Source organism: Ochotona princeps, chromosome 30, assembly GCF_030435755.1.
Source record: "Ochotona princeps isolate mOchPri1 chromosome 30, mOchPri1.hap1, whole genome shotgun sequence".
In the NCBI taxonomy this organism is placed as follows: domain Eukaryota; kingdom Metazoa; phylum Chordata; class Mammalia; order Lagomorpha; family Ochotonidae; genus Ochotona; species Ochotona princeps.
In genome coordinates this window covers 19114101-19132314 of record NC_080861.1, presented here as the reverse complement: position 1 = coordinate 19132314, position 18214 = coordinate 19114101, and the positions used below count along the sequence as shown (strand labels likewise).

Here is an 18214-nt window from a genome sequence, read left to right as displayed (position 1 = left end):
GCCGCATTTCAGGTTCAACGACAGTATGGAGGACCAAAATCCAAGAAACACAAAGTGCAAAATCCAAGAACACAGGGCCTGGCAAACTGCACACTCTAGGAATGTGTGCGTGACATGTGAGCTCTCAAAACGTCACTGACTCCATAACACACAGGACACTGTGCAGAAGCAGAGGAGACACGGGCGAGACGACACACACACCCGGCCAGACGAGAAACAACGGCCGACGGTAACTAAGTCACCAAGGCCACCGCATATTCTGGCTCCTTCTAAAGGCACAGTGTTCAGAAGTTGGGCAAGTCGGCGAGAGGCAACAACTACAAATGACTCTGATCTGGGCGACCTGGGCTCCAAAGCCTTCAGGGCTAGCCTCTCCCGCACACCTCGGTGGGACCCCGAGAACACGCGAGGCCCCCCTGCAATCTGTACTGTTTTCAGGACAGTCACTCCCGTTTGCCTCAGAGCTCTGGTCCTTCCAGAAACCACTTCCAGCTCAGCCATCGAGGTTCAACTGTCCTCTCTGAAAGCCCAGCCCCTCTGTTGTGATGTCCTTGTCACCTTCCCCACGTAAACCAGACGACTCACTTCCTCTCTTACTTTCCTGACGCTGTACATCTGCAACAGGCAACTAAGAAGAGCTCCACTTCCCTCCTGCACGGGGGCTGCCGGAAGGCAGAGATGGAGTCAGCTCTCATCTCAGCACCCAGCAGGTGCCAAGTGAAGGGCTGCACATGGCTAAGTGCCCAGTAAATGTGCGACACATTGAACCGAGCTTCTGCTACCAGCTGCCAATATTTAAATGACCATAATGAGGAATGCAACATGGCAGGTTACCCTTCATTTTCAGGAGTCAGACAAGTAAAATGGATGCTGAAGCTAACCACCAGGGCCAGCACTCCTCCATCGGGGTGCCCAGCCAGGGCACATCCCCTCCGCTGCCATGCAAGTCACATCCTGCTACCGATGGCATGACCCTAAGAGCACAGCACAGCCGTGGTGAACTGGCACCACGCTGGAGTTTCACACAGACTTGTGCTGGGTCCTCCTCTGGGGAGCTCTGCAGACTCCTCCTCTAACATTCACCGTCTCCAGAAAAGGCAGGCTGAGAAATCTGTTCATTGACTCACTTAGATGGCACCAGTACTTATGTCACAGCTTCAAACTCACTAATGAACCAAGGTGGCTAGTGGGAAGCTGTTTAAAACCTCATGCCTCTTCTCCCCATCCCTGAGGTCAAGAACATGATCATTTTATCTGAGGCCAGCACTGTGGCATAGCAAGTGAAGCCCCAGCTTGAACAGCCAGCTCTGTCCTAGCTATTCCACTTCCAATCCAGCTCCCCACCAATGGCCGGAAAGAAGCAGGGAAAACATGGCCCATAGGTTTGGGTTGCCGGCACCCATGTGGGAGACTTGGAAGTTCTGGGTTTCCCTGGCCCAACACTGTCTGTTGTGCTCATCTGGGGCAGTAAACCAGCAGATGGAAAATCTCACTTTCTCTCTCGTAATTCTGGCTTTCAAATAAATATTATTTTAAAAAATAACTTTGTCTACCCATCTCAAATATAAGCTGCTATTTTATGTCTAGTAAAGACATATAAGAGAAAAATTCATCTCATTAACTTTGTTTTAATAAGATAAGAGAAATGCATTTTGGCTCTTTTTCAGTTTTAAAAATGCCTGAAGAAAAAAGGCAATGAATAATTGTGGATTAATATATCTCTTGTGACAAATGTTCACAGTCATACTAGCTATTACTTCAATTTGAAAACTACGTAGGGCCTGGCGTAATGGCTCAGTAGCTAAATCCTTGCTCTGCACACATCAGGATCCCATATGGGCGCCGAGTCATATCTCAGCTGCTCCACTTCCGATCCTGGTCCCTGCTGTGGCCTGGGAAAGCAGCAGAGGACGGCCCAAGACTTTGGGGCCCTGCACCCACATACAAAACACATTGCGGCCATTTGGGAAATTAACCACAGGATGGAAGATTTTTCTCTCTCTGCTTCTCCTTTTCTCTGTAAATCTGCCTTCCTGTACAATAAATCTTTACAAAGAAAACTATAGGGCTTGGCAGCGTGGCCTAGTGGCTAAGGTCCTCGCCTTGATCCCATATGGCTGCTGGTTCTAATCCCGGCAGCTCCACTTCCTCTCTGTCTCTCCTCCTCTCAGTATATCTGACTTTGTAATAAAAATGGAATAAATCTTGAAAAAAAAAAAAAAAAAAAGAAAACTATATAAGGTTAGCACATTTGACAATGGAAGATAAGGATCCAAGAGACATCAAGCCCTATTGCTCCAGGTCTTCACCTGAATTTGTAATCTATAAACTTTTTCATAGTATTTTACAGAGATCTTTTCTTTTGCCACAAGCTCTCTAGGTTTTGAAAACTGACCCAATCACTTCCTGAGCTACAGGCTTAAAAAAACCCTATGACTCGCAACCCCCACACTGACGTAAGTTAAAACACTGGTTGGCTCCACATCTGGAAAGCTCCATCTTGTTTTTAGCCATGGTAAATAGCAACATAACATTTCACAAAGGTAAGCAGATGGGGTTTTAAATGAAAAATTTTGTTTGAGGAAAGGCTCATAAATGTCCATAAAAAGAATCAAAGCTATTCAAGATACATTTATCACATGTTCAATATAAGGCTCTTTTTAGGAAATAAGAAAAAGATAAGACACTCAAGGACCTCACAATAAGTATAGCATTCTAGAAAACAGACATTATTCCTCACACTTAAAAATTATCAACCTTTCACATGCACAGGAATCATTTTCTTTTTTCTTTTTTTTCAGGAATCATTTTCTTAAAGTGACTAAAGAAAAAAATTCTAAATATTCCTAAGTATCTATTCTAAATCATGACAATTTTCAGTATTATCCACAATATCTTGGTCTCCTTGGCAAAATATTCTTCTAACTTTAAAATTGGAAGAAAAGACAAATGCTTCATAAATGAGTCTCAATGTAATTTTAATACTTAGTACTTAGCATATCCAACATCATTTTAACAACTTGCACCTAATATGTAATAAACATAAGCAAGGTCTGCCCATTCACCTTTCTAAACGAAGAACAAAAAATGAGAAAAAAACAAACTAAGAACCAAATTTCCTATTGTCTGTTATAGCATGTAGGATCTGCACATAATAAACATATGGTATCAACATGTATATCAAGAGTGGAATATATTTCTTTTAAAATTAAGCCACGTAACAAGTTACCAGACGTGATTTATACCTTAGTCTCACGCCCCATCATATACTCAAAAAGCACTTTTCGCAAATACTCAAACTCGGTTGGTTCTCCAAAAAGTGATACGTCAGTATGGTACAAATTGCCACCTGTCAAACAGAAAACAGATCAAATTGTAAAGACAAAACCAGATACATTATTGATTTGTTGGAAACGAAACAAATTAAAAGCAATCAAGGGGACAGAAAGAGAGGTTCTGTTTTATTAATTGTATTATATTGCACTGAATTATACTGTACTATACATATACACTACAACATTCCAATCAGCATTTTATTCTTGGAAGAAAAAAACATGAGAATTCTTATAACTTTACTCTATATGTTTCTCTTCTTCCTCTTACTGACACAACAATTTTGAGTCTGTAGAGGTGGAATAAAGAATTCCACCATATCAGTACTTCCCTTCCAAATATTACATGGTTGGCTCCACATACTCCCCAATGACTAAAATTAACAATGATTTTTATTACATTAAGGATTTAGTATATCAGCACTGTATTCTAGTTTTTCCAGTATTCCAAATCTAAAGGCACTTGGTTTAAATCAAATTTAAATACGAGATAGACTAAAGTACATAAAATAGCAATGCTATGCCAAGGCACACAAACTTGACTCCAAATAAATTCAGAACCAGTCGCTACTTGCATCCACTTTCAGATAAGCTGCAAAGCCCTCTGCTATCAAGAAGCAACTGGACGCAACTGGACAAAAACACCCCCGATCCCCGGAAATCCCTCAGGGGCAGAGGAACAGAAGTGAACAAAATCACAGAGGGACGCCAAGGCAGAGAGGGCTCTGGGCCGGCCTGGGGATTAGTGCTGGGAAGCAGAGCGCAGCTGGGAGCCCTTGCAAAGAGCCGGAAATCTGCTGGCCCAGAAAGCAGCTTACTAGGACACCCAAGTCCTGAAAACACGTGGCTGGAGAGCTACTCTTGGGGCTTGCAGTTCACAATTTCGGGCCAGAAACTCTGAAACTAAGAAAACGAACTCCATGAAGCATGGTTAAAGAAAATTGCAATTCTTACTAGATATGAGAGTCTCCACTTCATGGCATTATAAACTTCCATTTCTCTTCCTATTGTTGATTTTGTATTGTGACTTTTCATTAAAGGGGATGTGCAATAACTGTGAAATGAGAGACTAACATATCCAGATGTGAGGACAGAATACAGTATGCATCTCTACTTCCAGATCAAAGACGGACTCCCAATGAAGCTGTTTACTATATGACAATAGGATGCTGGACTCTCTGCCATTGTCCATGCCTGCAGTAATGGACACATGACTGTGTAGGAAGAAGTATACTTTAGTAATGATACAGGGGAACTCGGTGGGGGGAGCGAATTGGAGAGAGGACAAGGGAAATCCCAGGGGCCAATGGAACTGTATCATAAAATGATAACAATAACAATAATAAATAAAATATTTTTTAAAAAGAAAACTGAAATTCTTCTTTGACAAAATTCTTAATCTTGGACCTTGCAGAGGAACACACACAGGTTATTTTCAGCCAGATGAGCTATCAAAATAAATAATAAATCAAATCACACCACAGGAGCCAAACCTCTATGAGCAACAGTTAGCAGAAACAATAGGAACAGAATCAGAAGATTTTGATTCATGCCTACATTGAGCACATCTGTTCTTTAACATGTCAATCATAGACAATGCAGCATATTCCTTTTGTAAGTTAAGAAAAATCTAATTATCATATCTCTAAGATCATTAGGACCAAGTGTTCTCACAGAAAGCGAATGGGAGGCAATGTGCATATTAAAATTAGTGCAACTTGGCCATTCCACAACTACATATATTTCAAAACATGCTGTACATGGTACATACATATACTTTTAATTTGTCATTATGCAACTGAATAAAAAGCAAATTAGCAAAGGCATAAATAGAACTCAGCTGTAACTCTACCAACAAGAGGTAACTGTGGATCCCACGATGTAAGAAATATTCCTTACCTTTGTGAGGTGTCCCCACAGTTGTTGCATAGATGTTCTTTTCATATTTCTTTAAACGGTCTTCTAAATTGTGGATCTAAAAACAGCAAATGGCATCTTAAGATTCATTTGAAAACTATATTTAAGGAGAAAGGAATGCTCTAGGCACCACATTTTTTTTAATGCTGAAGACGCATAAATAGAACAAATAATTTCTTAAATATACAGAAAAAGCATAAGAAACTGAAGAAAAATACACAGTTTATTAAAATTAGAATCTTTTGTGCCTCAAAGAATACTATCAGAAAAGACAACCTACAGAATGGGAAAAAAATATGTACAATCCATGCATTTGACGCAGGGCACCACCTGGAAGAGACAGGAAGTACAGGAAGATTCAACAACTGACGATAAGGTGCTCAACTAACAACAGGCAAAAGGCTGGAACAGACACTGATCAAAAGCAGAGGCACAAAACGGCCAACAAATCCAAACCACCTGGATGCTAACGGAGGACACCACTTCACCCTCACAGGGATGGCATCACCAAAGAACTTCAGAGGGAGGGTACGGAGAAATCAGAGTACTCAGACTCATCTGGAGGGCATGAAAAATGGCACGCCTGCTTTGGAAAGCGGTTTGGCAAGCTCTCAAAAAGCTAAAAACAAAATTACCATATGATCCAACAATTCCACTCCGCGTGCGAACAGGTGTTCCAGCAAAAACGTTTGACACAAATGCTCCTAGCAGACCCACACGAGCCCACAGTCGGGGGGCAACCCAAAAGTTCATCTGGTAAGTAAAGTACCATGTTACATATCCACAACACTCAGCCACAAAAAGGAGTGATGCGCCAAAATATTCAACAACATGGGAGAATCTCGCCAACACTAAGGGAAAGTGGGCAGACATAAAACAAAAGGTCAGACAGTGTCCAACTCCACTAGGTATGGAGGCTCCCTTTGGGCCAATGAAACAGAATAGAAAGACGGTGATGGCAACACAACGTTGTCAGTGAACCAAAAGTCGATGACCTGTGTATTCCAAAATCATTCCAACAGCTACATTTTACGTTTTATATATACCTGAGCACACTGAATAAACTCTGTGTGTTTCTCTTTGGTTTCTTATGCTTTTTTGTATCATGCATCTTCCTGACTGTATGGACACACATGTAACTAGTACATGCACGCTTACTCTCGGAGGCTTACAATGGAGGAGATAGATGATCCACAGAAAACACAGGGCCCAGTTCATATCGAATTAGGAAAATGCAGCCACCAGCACTAAGGCCTGATGTTAACCTTTTCCACTGGTTAAAACAGAGACACCCTCCTTTGCAGAACTCACGTTACTACAAGTCACACAAACATAAAATTTTATCCAAACACTAAAGCACTACCAATAGCAGATTTCAAGTATTCTCACACAAAAAATATGTGATTGTGAACTAATGGAAACAGTGCCAAATCTAACACTTTTAGATTTGGCAATAAAATCTCTTAGCTAAGACAAAGAGAACTGAAAGCCAACTACTAAATCAGATGTTTCTCAAAAAGCAATGGCGTGAGCTAAGTGCACACATCAACACAGATTTAACTGAGAATCAGAGGCCCCGGCGGGCAGTACCTGTTCTCTGAATTCCTGTTCTTTTAACTTGGAATCGCTGACCAGTGTGGTCTTCTGTGCCAGCTGGGTCTGAAAGAACAAGAGGATTTCAGGGGTGCAGACGGGTCCCAACGTGGGACACACCTTGTTCTACTTGGCTCATTCTGTTCTGATCAAAACCATCCCCTTATCTGTGCTGACAACAGGATGCTTCTTAAATGCACTAACTTCAGCCAAACGTACTGACGTGGCAGCCTCACCTGGAGCTCCACGATGGTCGCCTGCAAAGGAAGCAGAAGGTGATGTACACAGCGCGGTCGGCTGGTAAAGAAGGAAATGACAACAGCAACGTGCACGGGAAATGAGGAGTCAGTGTTGGGGAGCCGCCCCACTCAGTGAAAGCATCTCCAAGGATTTAAGGCATGTGCTTTTCATCTCATCTTTTCTTTGCTGCTTTAAAATTTTATGTGCAAAGTGGAGATAACGAGAGAACACATGCATGGGCGTACGAGTGAGAACACTTCCGTTCGCTGGTTCATTCCCCAAATGGCCACAACCACCAAAGTGCGGGTAGGCTGAAGGCTGGAGTCCGGAAGTGCACCCTGGGCCTCCCCAAGAGGGGCGGGGCCCCGGAAGTGCACCCTGGGCCTCCCCAAGAGGGGCGGGGCCCCGGAAGTGCACCCTGAGCCTCCCCAGGAGGGGCGGGGCCCCGGAAGTGCACCCTGGGCCTCCCCAAGAGGGGCAGGGCCCCGGAAGTCCACCCTGGGCCTCCCCAAGAGGGGAAGGGGCCCATGTACTTGGATCATTATCTGCTGCCTTGGCAAGCACATTAGCAGGGAACTGGATCAGCAACAGAACAGTTGGGATTCAAACCATGGCACCAATTTAGGACACTGGTGTCACAAGCTACAGTCAGACCTGTCAGGGCACAGGCTGGTCCCTGACACTGCTTATCACTGAGACACACCCAGAAAACTGCTTTGGGAACCGACATTCAAGTTCTTGAACCTTAGTTTCCCTGACTGTAAACTGAAGGGGGAAAAAAAAAAATCCCAGTTAGGACTAAATGAGCTGAATACAGGTTAGTAGGTGAATCAAACCCACAAACAACCAAGATCTCAAAAACATGCAAACTCAAATTCCTCTCACGTGGTCACTGCTCGGGTTCTCCTCCTGCTGCAGCTTTTGCTGGTACTTTTCTTGCAGCTCCTCAAGTTGAGTCTGTAAGTCCACTACTTTCGCAGTCATTTCTTCTTCCCGAGCCTTTAAAACAATAATTTTTAAAGCTGTTACTAAAAAAAAAAAAAAAAAAGAGAGAGAGAGAGAGAGAAAAACCTTGTAGAAAAGAAACATGGCCTAGATGATGAGCATAAAGTTTTTGAGACACGTTTTCCTCGTTTTATTTTAACTCATCCCCACACCTTCCTTCAAGCCCCAAGCTCTGCTCCCTGCTGCCCTCCACCCCTAGGACAGCATTTTCCCCCCTTCACTACCTTTTCAGCAAACCCACAGAGTTCCTTGACATCTGCCCCTGTGGCAGACTCCCAGTTCATCGGCGATAAAATGTTCAAAATCTACTCTTCAAAAAATATCATTCTCTCATGTGTTAATAACCAATGAGATGACTCACTGGTCCAGTGATCCTACTTAAAAATCTGGTCTATACCTGTCCTTACATCTCTTCATTTGTCTTCAAATCGTCATAATGTAGGGCCCAATGCAAAGGCCTAGGGATCCCATGTGGATGCCAGTTCGTATCCTGGCATCCCCACTTTCCATCCAGCTCCCTACTTGTGGCCTGGGAAAGCAGTCGAGAACAGCCCAAAGCCTGGGGACCCCACATCCACGTGGGAGACCTGGAAAAAGTTCCTGGCTCCTGGCTTTGGATTGGGTTAGCACTGGCTGTTGCAGCCACTTGGGAGGTGAACCAGCAGATGGAAGATCATTTCCTCTGCATCTTCTTCTATCTGCCTTTCCAATAAAAAGAAATTTTTTTTAAAAAAATGTTGTGTTGTATAAAACAATCCAGACTTCTCCTCATCCTTTATAAATCTTGCAATAACCTTTGTGCTAAAAGAACATTTGGAATATTGATCTGAGTAATGAAGGCAAGTGTTTGCTGAGTAAGGGACTTGACAGGAGGAACAAGTATGAAGAGGCATCTGATTTAACAGATGCTGGCTTGCCAGAAACACGCAAAGACTTTCTCGAAAAGAAACCCCAGCAGACAGCCCAAGCCCAATGGCACAAAATAAAGCAACGACTTACACAACACCAGGAAAACCCAATGTTAAACAATACTTTTTCATAAATGTTCCTTCATTTTTTAATTGAAACCAACCCACCTGTCCTCTTACTACAAGCAGAGTGGCTACTTGGAGGCACGAGCCTCTTTCAACGCTGCTCCACTGAGGCAGGATTGAACGGCATTAACTTGGTCTCCACCTTCAGAACCCCGCCAACCAGAAAGGGCAAAAAGCCTGATGGCCCTCACACTTGAGTCAACGCTGTCACTGTACCACGACAGAACTCCTTCCGTTCCAATCTTAGTCTGTGTGCTGCCGAAGCAGGCACAGACAAAACTCCTTTCCATGGCCATTTGTGTCCGTGGGGCTCAGCCATACTTGAAAGGGTCACATCCATGACCGCTTCATTCAGGCCCGGATTTCAATATGACAATTGCTTATTTCCGACATTCCAAGGCCCTCCAAAAATTAGGAAGGAATTGTTAATATGCTATTTCTAGTTTAAAATAATTTTGGAATTTCCTTTGTAAAAGCTTCCCAGTATTCTTTAAAAACAAACAGGAAGAAATTACTGGTGAAGTAAAAAAAAAATTATTAAAATATAATAAATGTTTTTTTAAAAAATGTGTTTGGTATCTGAAGCAAAGGACAGCCTGGAGCTGGAATTGGGCCATTAGGAAAACACCTCTACTTAGGAAATCTCCAAGATCTCACCGTTCCTCCCTAGGCAGTATTCTGGCACAGCAGGCTAAGCCTCCACCTGTGACACCTGCATCCTTACTGGAGTACCAGCTCCAGTCCTGGCTGCTTTGGCACCTGGTTTCATAAGCCCCTGAGGCCAACTGGAAAATCAATCAGTGGACAGTGAAGAATTACTGATGATAAAAGTTTCCAACTTTTAAAGTATGATTTCTTTCTTCACTTGAAAAAAAATCAGAGCTACAGAAAGGGATCGAGAGAGATCCCATTCCCTGGTTCACTCCCCAGATGGCCACGGCAGCCAGGGCTGGGCAAAGCCAAGCTAGGAGCACGGAGATTTCTCTAGGTCTCCCACATGTCATAGGGACACAGACACGTGGGGCATCTCCCACTGCTTTTGTCAGGCCATCAGCAGAGAGCTGGGTCGGAAGCAGAGCTGCCAGGACACGAACCGGTGCCCATGAGATGCCAGCATCACAGACAGAGGCCTTACGAGCTATGCCACAACACTGGTCCCTAAAGTTTCCAACTTCTTAAAATAGGGGAGGGAACAATAAGAATGGTACCTAAGACAGGAAAGTCAGGAAAGTAAAAATGTTTGTGTGTTCAAGTTTGCTGTTAGTAAATCACTAAAGTGTTTTAATAGCTGATGGAAGCACAGCTTTCTACAGTCACTTCATTTAAACAGTCAGAGACGGAACAAGCATAAGAACACAGTAAGAGAGGTTTGGAAAAGTTCAGGGAAAACAAATAGTGAGGGAATGATTTAGGGATTTCTGAATTTTATGCAACAAAATCAAGTCATTGCATGTTCCATGTATTTTTGGAAGTAGCCTTGTACACACACATCCTGTATAAAAAAAAAACTCTTAATCCCAGAAAAATATCAAGTGGCACAATGATGCAAAGTATGTCTAAAAATCAAGGCAACATGGTATCTACTGAGAATGGATAATATTTCGTTCAGTGGTATTTGCATGTAAAAACTGACTGAGATACTGCATGGAGTTGTGGCACTCTCCATTTAATTAAAAAGTCCATCCTGAACTATCTCACACAGTAGTCACTATCCAACCTAGGCCAGAGCTGAGCTGAGCTGAAGCCAGGACCCAGAGGCTTCTTCCCAGCCTCAAACATGCAGGTACAGGGTCCCAAGGTTTTGAGTCATCCTCAACTGCTTTCCCAGGCCAGAAACAGGGAGCTGGATGGGAAGCGGGGCCACCGGGATTAGAACCAGCGCACATGTGGGATCCTGGTGCATGTAAAGTGAGGACTCAAGCCGTTAGGCTACCATGGCGGGCCCTTGTTTCAGCTGATGAACTGTAGCTCCTGGAAAATGCTAAGTTGCAATATGGCTCACACTTGACTTGCATTATATTTTGCTGAGAAAAAGGAAGTGACCTGTTGACCCTCCACTTCCAGGACCACCGCCCTAGTTTACCTAAGGTAACAGCCGGGCGCACTCCTTTTCCCTCACCCCTCTTTTCACGGCCATCCGCCAGCACCTTTCAGAAGTCTAACATGTGCCACCCCAGAATCCAGAGGCAGATACCTGCTTCACAGAAGGGAACCCTGGAGCTGTGGTACGGCTTAGCCCCGGCACACCAAGCTCCCTGTCCTAGACACTCTCAAGTAACTACTGCCTTCTCCAAGTTGCTTTCTTCAGGTTCGATTTATAAAAATATATGAAACTAAAAAAGAATGAACGCTCTCCCACTCAGTTTTAAAGAAATTACTCAATCCTGCTAAATCTGATTTTCCTTCTGGAAAAACAAAAAGTAAAACTGAACTAGCTTTTAATGCATCTTCCAAATGCAGCATTCTCTAAGCATCCAAGAACTAATGCTTAGAGAATGTGTAAGAAGTAATGTGAAATTACCAAATTTTTAAAATGAAGTTTAAAGCTTAAATATTAATCAGAGGTAACATTTCTAGCAATGTGTAATATCCTAAAATCTCAGTCATTTCACTTTTCATATTCTACTTTTAGAAGAATTATGAGAATTTGTTTCTGCCTGCATTCCTATGCTAACAGTTGAATCATAATTCTTTGATGTAGGATTCTTAATCATAAAATGGTTTTGCTGCACGGTGACACAAAGCCTGGAGTAACTCAAGAATCCACAAACCAAGCAAGAATCATCTGCCTTTTTTGTATCTGTAAGTGTTCTGGTGGCCCAGAGCATTCACTGGCACCTACAGCTCATCTACATGGCATGTTGGTACTAATGGCAAAACCAAGGATGCATTCAGTCCCTCCCCCTCAAGACCAACACAGCCTCTGCGCACTGGGCAGGGACAGAGCAGACTCTCACGGTCCTCCCAGAGAGACACCAGCACGGCCACTCCGAGGCACAGTGTCCTTTCCCCAGCCTTCACGTTCATGCAGGCCCGAGGTCTGGACTCAGCTTGCTTCTCATGCAGTTCAGTCTGAATTCACCAGGAACACATAACTAGTCCTCCCTTTAGTGACTCATCGTTGACTTGATCGTTTAGCAGAATTTCATCCAAAAAAAAAAAAACCACGAGCCTGTCAGAAGAGTCAACTTAGACTAAACTCTCCATATTAGAAAATCAGGGACATTTAACAATACCATGGAATCTAATATATCTAAATTTCAAAAGAAAGAGAAAATTAGATACATCAATGATTTCTTCGTATCTTTTTGCTGTTCTTTTCAGATCTTCCTCTTTCTCGGCAATTTTTTTACGTAACTGATTTGTCTCTTCTTGATGGCTTTCCAAAAGTTCAGCTTCTACCTCCTGCGCCTTACCTAGTAAATAAATGGACATACACAAGGAAACACATTAGTTAATAATACCTATATGTCAACTTGGCAAGAAATTCTGTTCTGACTTCATCTTGATAAAAATCCACTTTGTATGTCAGCATTGCACGATGCTTAATGAGACGTATGGCTCAACAATGACCGGAAGCATCCTCCCCTGATTAAGTGTCTAAATAAGGTAATTAGTTTGAGACCACTGTGAGGTTCACTGATGCGCGCCTCTTCACGGCTATTCCACTGGCAAGCAGGGCAGGAGCCTCTCAGAGAACGTTCCTGGGCAAGGATCACTCTCCCTGCTGCTCCCCAGCTCAGCAATCAGCTTATAGTCTGAGAATGGGTGTTTGACCTAGAATTAAAGATGCTGGTGAAGATAACTTCGTCCCACGGCAGGCGCCTGGGTTCCAGTCCTAGCTCTGGTTCCCAACCCCAGCCTCCTACTATGGTAGAGACCTGGAGGCAGCGGTGATGCTTAGGCAGTGGTGATGCTTCCGGCACTTGGGCTTCCGTCCTACAGGTGCACCGCATTCCCAGCGTGAGCCTGAGCTTGAGCCAGCCCCAGCCATGGTGGGCACTGGGAGGCAAACAGCACTCTCTCTCTCTCTCTGACTTTGAAATAAATGAATAATTGAAGAAACCACTCTCTAATTCGTTCTTCGCTGAATTTAAAATTTGACTTACTGATGGTTTCCTTTACGGTCATTTCCAGCTCCTGCTCCTTTTGTGCCAGCTGGGTGTTGAATTCCCTCATCAGCTGTTTCAACATGGAGTTGTGCTTCAGCTCCAGGTCCTCCTGCTCCTGTCTTAGTCACAAAAATGAAAGCGTTAACTGCGGCCTCACACACAAGAAGCTGCCAAGGGCTGCCAGGTCTTCCAACCAGTGCACACACTGATCCAGCTGGTGTGAAAACATCTCAAAATACGTGTCCAGTGGGTTACACTGTGTGCAGAGAAACCAGTGACCTCCAGGGAGCAGTCCTGAAATTTTTCCTTTCCAATTTAAATTTTTCCTTTCCAATTTAAATTTGCACCTTATCTATCCATGTTATATAATAGTACTAGATACTAGAAATGATTTTTTAAAAAGAAAATAATTACTTGGATACATATCTAATGGCCACCATCATACAAACAAGAAAAGGTTTTCCTCCAAAACAGATCTGTAATCATCACTGTCTCTTGCCTTAAGTTGTTTTTATTTCTCCTCCATATTTAACTTAGGGGTGTATGTCTTCCTTACGTTTTGGGCAGGTGAAACTGACCCATATAACTTAAAATAACTGTATTAGGCACCAGAAAAACCAGAAAAATTAAGAAGTACTGCCTTGAAGAGGAATCTCGGCTGAAACAGAACTTACTTGATTTTCTCTTCCATTTCCTGTTCGCACTCTTTCTTCACTACGTCCAGTTCCTGTTGATGCTCCTTCCTTAACGTCCGAAGGTCTTTCTGCAACCTTGTGATCTCCTTGCTCAGCTTCTGCTTCTCCCGCTCTGCCCCAGCTAACTTCAGCTTCAGCTCACTGTGCTGGGTTTCCACGTCACTAGGCGGTCTGGCTTGGCCCACATGTGACCTGGTCTTTTGTCCAACACTTTCCTCCAAGGCTTCTGTGGGCTTCTTTTTTTCCTCCGTTTGCTGTTGTAAAGCCTGCAACGTTTCATATTTTGAGGTCAACTCTCCCATTTCGACTCTATGAAGTTCCTTCTCTCTTACCAAACAGGAATCCAATTCTTTTATCTTCTGCTCCAGCATCTGGCATGTCCGCTCCTTCTCCTGGAGGGCGTTCCGGACATCACCGACTACATTCTCCAAGTTCTGCTTCGCCTCTGTGTTATTAGAACCTCCCTCTTCTTCCACGTGCTGAGGTGGTATCAGGGAACATATTTTGCTCTGTGCTTGGAGTTCTTCCTGAAGATGATCGATCCTCACTTGGGCTTCTTGACTCTTGGTTTCCGCTTGTTCCAACTTTGTTAGGAGCTCCTGGTATCTGTCCTGCATTTCGGAGCGAGAAGACACTGCCTCTTCTTTCTCCTGCCCTAGCCTCTGCAATAGCTTTTCTTTCTCAGCTAAAGTTCTTTTTAAGTCATCGATCTGTTCTTCATGCGCCTTCTGCGTGCATCCTTGGGAATCTGTCGCATTTCCGGCTGAACCGGGGACACCTGTTGTTTCTGCCTGTGGGGGACTCTGCCCTACCTTCAGTTTTGCTTCTAGGATGCCAACTTCCCTCTCTCTTTCCTGCAATTTCGCATGCAGCTCACTCACACGGCTTTCTGTGTCTTTTTTATATTGCTGCTCTTTCTCTTCCATTTGAGCTAACAACTGCTTCTTGATGGCAGCAATCTTTTGTTCTGCTTTTTTCTTCAGTTCTGCTAATTTTGCAGCATTTTCTAACTCCAGTCTTTCTTCCAAGGCCTTCAGCGCCTCCTCTTTGCTTTTCACATCCGAATGCACCTGTTCCAACTCTTTCTTCTTAGCCTCAAGTTTGGTTTCCATGGAAGACACCTGCTTTTCAAGAGCTAAGATTTTTGCTTCTGCTTCTCTAACCCTATTGTCCTTTTCTTCTCCTAGTTCTTGAAAGTGGTGAAGTTGCTGGACTAATTCTTCCTGTTGGATACCACTTTCTTGATTACTTCTAAGGGCTTCATTTAAGGACTCAATTTCCACTGTTCTCTGAGTAATAAGGTTCTCTAACTCCACAATTCTGGCCGCCTGGTTCCTGACCTCGGTCTCTAAGTCACACTCCTTCTTCTTCATCTTGCTCTTTTCTTCCATTTCGCCCTTTAAACATTCCAACCTCCTACTCTGCAGGTCAAGGTCTTCCTGCAGGGAGCATATCTGCTCCTCCTTGGCACCGCTTTCCTTGGTTTTCACCTCCAGTTGGCCCTGGAGCTCTGTGATGGTATTCTGGTACTGCGTGTACCTGGACTGTGCCTTTTTCTTCCATTCTGCCAACTTGCTGGACGAGGAATCTACCTGCTCGAGAGCAGAGCTTTTCTCTTTACTCAAAGTACTGACTTGCAAAGACAGGTCCTGAACTTGCCGCAACAGCTCGCGTTGCTGCTCATCGTACTGCTCTCTTAGGGACGACACGGCTGCCTCTTTCTCGCTCACACTGACACTGTTTTGAAGCTGAGCATTCAAGTCAGCCAACTGCTGGCTGAGGCTGCTAAGCTCGGATTTTTTTTCTTGAAGCTCTTCCTTCATGAGCGTGAGAGCGTTGACGTTTTCAGACAACTCTTTCTTGAGCTGTGTGATGCAAGACTCCTTTTCGGAGGCTGCCTGCTGCTGGCTGCCTCCCTCCTTCTGCAAGGCTTCCTTCTCCGCGACCAGACTTTCAATGTCAACCTTCAAGCTCTTGACCTCATTTTCTTTTTCTTCTAACTGATGGGTAGCTTGTTGGAAAGAACTGTTCAGCCTCTCCTGGTCCTCCGTTAGCTGCCTAACTTGTGCTTCCAGTTGGGAAAGTTGGCAAGTTTTACTTAGTAGTGCTTCCTTCACTTTGGTTGTGTGATGTTGACAATGGGAAATCCTGGAGAGGATGGCATTAGCTTTACAACTACTGGTGCTGATGAGCTCATGTGCCTTAGCTTCAGCTTTCTTACAGTAACCATCCAGCTGAGCAGCCACCTCCTCAGACAGTTTTTGGAATTCCAAGGTTTTGTCTTCTAGGCTTTTCTTACTTCTCTCGTGTGAAGATTTCAAACTCTGGAATTCTTCATCCGTGGCCTTCAGCTTGTCGGTCAATTCGGAAATCGTGAGCCTATCTTTCTCTGTCAGCATCTTCAGTTCGACTAGCTGCTGTTGAAGAGAAGTGTTTTCCTTCGTGGATTGATTCCAGTCGGCTTCCAGCCTTTTCAGCTGTGCCTTCAGCTCAGTTTCATGCTGCGTTAGAGAATCTACGTGGACAGACTTCTCCTTCAACTGTCCCCGTAACTCCTTTAACGCTGCGTCCTGTTTCACGCTGCCTTCCTTCAGCCACGTTATCTCCCTGCTCAGCTCTTCCTTTTCACAGCCAACTGTGAGGATCTTCTGTTTGAGGTCTTCCACCTCCTGTTCCTTGTCCTGTAGCTGAATCTCATGTTTTTCCTGCAGGTCTTCAGCTTGCTGACTCAGTTTCTTTTCCCAGCCTGCTATGACGTCGTTGAGCTCCCGCCGGTGCGCCTCCGTGAGGCTGTCTAGTTGCTCCTTCCGGTTTGTCTCCAGTCTTGCCACGGCATCACTGATCCCATCTGAGTTAGCCTGTGCCATCTCCAACATCTTGGCATTGAACTGTTTCTCTTTCTCACTCAGCTCCAGCACGGTGTTTTCAAGCTCTTTTTTAAGTTTGGCTTCCTGATCTAACAATTTCTTCTTGAGCGTTTCTTGCATCTCCTTTGCCTTCTGTTTAATTTTTTCCATCTTTTTCTCTTGATTTTTAAATTTAGTTTCATATTCCTCACGCAGAAGACTAATATTGTCCTCCTTGGCTGACAACTTCTGTTTGAGTACCTCAATTTCTTGGCTCTGCCCTTCTCTCATTTGTAAAATCGCATTTTCCTTCTCCATCAGGATCTGCTTCGTCTGCTCCTGCTCTGCGTTACTGTCTTTGAGCTGACACTCGTAGTGCTGGGTCAAAGACTGCACCCTCTGCTCCATTTCACTGTTCTGTTTTTCAAGTTGCTGCAGTAAGTCCCGCACTTGGATTTTCTGAGTATCTAATTCTGTACAAACATCTTTCTTTTGTGTTTCAACTTCAGCGACCTGCTTGGTGAGAAGACTTTTTTCTGTTTCCAAATCCAACAGCTTCTGCTGGAGTTGAGCCACCTGCGCTTCGTAGGCTGTGGCCTGCTCCTGGGTGGCACTCTGGTGCGACTGACAAAGATCCAGTTTGGCAGATGCCTGCTGCAGCTCCCCTTGCGATCTTCTCACATCTGCCTCTAAGTTTTGCACCCGGGTCTGATGCTCTTTCAAATGCCTGTCCTTTTCCTCCAGGAGAAGCCCAAGTTGATTGATTTGATCCTTTAAAGCCTTTTCCGTTCTCTGCATCGACACCTCTTGTTCCTTAAGGATACTATTGACTTGTTGTTGGTGGCGCTGCTTCTGTTCATTCAGTCTGGCTTCTAATTCCTGCTTCATTTTACTGCCTTGATCCTTTAGAACGGAAAGCTCTTCTTCCAGCTTGTGGCGGACTTTTAATACATCTGAGAGCTCCGCAGATAACGATTCCAGTTCTGTTTGCTTCACGTCAAGCTTTTCTAAGGTCTTCTCATTCATCTCTTGAATGTGGGCCTGGAAGAGAACCTCTTTCTCTTTCAACAACGTTGCTTTCTCCTGCTCACACTTTTCTCGAAGTTTCTCCACTTCAGTCTGATGCTCTTGCTGTAACGCGCGGACCCTTTCAGCCCACAGCTGCTCCTGCTGCTGTTGCAGGCTTTCTAATTCCATCTTGTGTTTTTCAACCATGATTGTAATTTCTTTATTGTGCTTATTCTTTTCGGCTTCCAAATGAACAGTCAAATCTTCTGACTGACTTCTGCTTTCTTGCAAGCTTTTTTCCAAAGAACTTTCCAATTCAAGAATTCTCTGTTAATGAAAAGTTGTATTTTTATTAAACACTTGTTTATTAGCAATAGTATACAGACATGGTGTCTACCACCTATAGACTATAATTTAGATAAATAATTTCAA

The 18214-nt window shown here is 43.9% G+C and overlaps 1 protein-coding gene across 6 annotated transcripts in view; it reads right to left on the bottom strand.

Moving 5' to 3' along the window:
- The window catches only part of GOLGA4 (golgin A4), an 86824-nt gene that overhangs the window by 11659 nt on the left and 56951 nt on the right, over window positions 1–18214 (bottom strand). For all 6 annotated transcript variants that reach the window (XM_058657268.1, XM_058657269.1, XM_058657271.1 and 3 more), the window contains 8 exons: window positions 13908–18109; window positions 13231–13352; window positions 12407–12537; window positions 7968–8081; window positions 7079–7099; window positions 6840–6908; window positions 5232–5307; window positions 3246–3349 (listed from right to left, as the gene is read on the bottom strand). In XM_058657268.1, coding sequence (XP_058513251.1) covers window positions 3246–3349; window positions 5232–5307; window positions 6840–6908; window positions 7079–7099; window positions 7968–8081; window positions 12407–12537; window positions 13231–13352; window positions 13908–18109 — 4839 coding nt within the window. The remainder of the gene's footprint in view (window positions 1–3245; window positions 3350–5231; window positions 5308–6839; window positions 6909–7078; window positions 7100–7967; window positions 8082–12406; window positions 12538–13230; window positions 13353–13907; window positions 18110–18214) is intronic.